Source organism: Penaeus japonicus, unplaced genomic scaffold (assembly GCF_977035675.1).
Source record: "Penaeus japonicus unplaced genomic scaffold, GWHDUDI00000001_assembly GWHDUDI00000022, whole genome shotgun sequence".
NCBI classification, from domain to species: Eukaryota; Metazoa; Arthropoda; class Malacostraca; order Decapoda; family Penaeidae; genus Penaeus; species Penaeus japonicus.
Genome location: NW_028234424.1, coordinates 10,698,192 through 10,700,691, shown reverse-complemented (window position 1 = coordinate 10,700,691; position 2,500 = coordinate 10,698,192). Strand labels below are relative to the sequence as shown.

Here is a 2,500-nt window from a genome sequence, read left to right as displayed (position 1 = left end):
TTTACGAATACACACAAGGTAACATGCATTTTCAGGGGGTCATTGTGTGTGTGTGCTGTGAGCTTCGAGTGACAGCTTGGTGCACGAGGACGGGGGAACAAGGACTAATAAGTTGTGAGGTAGCAAGAACAGGAGAAGTGTAATCTTCGACCTTTATTATAACACTGCTGGCTATCACTGTCCTCAGGGGATATAAAAAGGTGATCTTAAACGTACCGTAATGGTAGCATCCGCCGTGCATTTGCCTGGCAGGGAAAATGGAATCACTTCAAATATACCCTCTTGTGATAGAGCCAAACCTATACTTTCCATTTTCATTTAGTATGGCAAAAAGTGCTCCAAGAGTTTTGTTATCAATTTCATATTGCTATAGGTTCCGTTTCATCACTTTTCATTGTGTATATTTGCAGATGTCACGATAAACACGCTTTACATATCTTCAGATGTAAATCTGAACATTAATTTTAAGTAAACCAAGAGACAAACAGAGCCCGACTCGTCAAAAATTCAGGCCCTCAACAAGAGTAACTAAAACAGACGTTGCAGACCTTTAGAAAGTGTCCTCCTCGCCTCCTTCAACACGCAATGGACACACCAGAAGGGTCCAGTTCTCCCTACGGAGCATTCATATTCTTCTCAGTTGGTTAGCGGAGTCCAGGAGCCCTTGGAACAAATGCAATTCATATCACTGGAACTAAATATAGCTGATTTATTCAACTATACATCTATTTAGCTAAAATGGTGAACTAAACGCAAAACTCTCATCGGTAGATCTATTAGAATAGGAAATACAGCGTGCGTAAAATCTTCTTTAACTGGGAGAAAGTATCCGCTGAGACAGAACCGTTTTTACTGGCAGTGTTAACGACCCATTGTGGGCGGATCCTATCAGCCGTAGGGGTGTTATGACAAGTACTTGAATTGAATGCTAGCAATAAAGAGACACCTTCAATCGGTTATCTATTACGAATTGGCCCGTATTTAGATGTTGACAATAATGGATTACGTCGTCTCGCTGTCTCGCTGTAATAGATATTATGAAATAGATTTGAGAATTTTTGGTTGCTTATTCATTGATTTCTCGAGTAATCGAGTAACTCATTAGTAAGCTGCCATATCACTAAATATATTTGCACATATTAGGCTGCATTGATGAATGTTTCAATTCCATAAAGTCCTTTGGCCGTCATCTGCATATGCGAACGTGTGTCCTAGTACTGATAATAGCAAACAACATCGAAGCACACACGAGGTCCACTCCCTAATGCCTAGCTCGCACCTCCTTCGGCAGTCGGCTCGGGTTCCGCGGGCGCCACTCTTGCCACCAGGCTGTCTGAGGTCACCGGATGGCGGATCCTACTGCTGGAGGCGGGCGGCGAGCCTCCGCCCGAGAGCCACGTGCCGGCGCTGTACCCGGCGCTGCTGCAGGGCGAGGCCGACTGGAACTTCGTCACCACCAGGCAGAGACACAGCCTCAGGGGATTCACGGACAGGGTACGCTCAGCATTTTCGATTTTGACCCACTTATCTACTCGGAATTTTCCTTTGTTATTTTCATGTTTCATTCTTGTAACTACTAGTATTATTCATTGTTACTGTGCATTATTATTATTATTACTGTTACTATTATTATTATTACTATTATTATTATTATTATTATTATCATAATCATTATCATCATCATTATTATTATCATCATGTTTATAATCATCATCATTAATATTTTTGTTGTTTTGATATTTTCATAATTGCTATTAGTGTTACAACTACATATATAATCACAAGCATTATCCTTATGACTGCTGTTGCAACTAAGCATCTTTCGGCATCCGCAGCGAACCCCCTACGGGCGCGGCAAAGTCGTGGGCGGCAGTTCCACCATCAACTTCATGATGTACTTGAGAGGAAACCGGCGCGACTTCGACAACTGGGAGGCGATGGGGAATCCCGGATGGAACTACAAGACGGTCCTGCCCTACTTCATCAAGTCGGAGGATTACAGAGGGACGCGACACGGGGCTACAGGTACAGTCATCTCGGGTCGTGGTCTAGTTGGTGCTTTTTGAGTTTGGTTACTTTTCTTCATTTTTTTTCTCGTCTTTTTCTTTTTCTTCTTCTTCTTTCTTCTTCTTTTCGTGATTGTGATTTTCTTTATTTTATATTTTTTTGTATACTCACTTCTCCTTTGTTTGTTTGTTTTTACTTCTCATTTATTCCTTTGTTTCATAATCTTTTCTTTCTTCTTTGTTCTTCTTACTAACTGAAATAATAATGTTTACAGATATTAAATTATTTCATATTGTCCGTTCCTGAAGAATATCTTTATCTCAGAAAAAGTGATATATTTTCAAAAACACAAGTACGAAAAATAGGAACAATTAAATCTGCAAACAATTGTTTTTACAAAGAAGAGAGCGCCTAGAGGTTAGCAACATAGCAACAGTGCCAAACAATGTCAAGATCCTGTCCCGACCGGAGGAACCTGCCAGCTGTGCGGCTG

At 41.0% G+C, this 2,500-nt stretch overlaps 1 protein-coding gene across 1 annotated transcript in view; it reads left to right on the top strand.

Moving 5' to 3' along the window:
* LOC122248939 (glucose dehydrogenase [FAD, quinone]) overlaps positions 1-2,500 on the top strand; it is a 62,412-nt gene that overhangs the window by 37,593 nt on the left and 22,319 nt on the right. The window contains exons 4-5 of the mRNA XM_043009344.2: positions 1,292-1,494; positions 1,836-2,025. Of these exons, the coding sequence (XP_042865278.2) occupies positions 1,292-1,494; positions 1,836-2,025 (393 nt within the window). The remainder of the gene's footprint in view (positions 1-1,291; positions 1,495-1,835; positions 2,026-2,500) is intronic.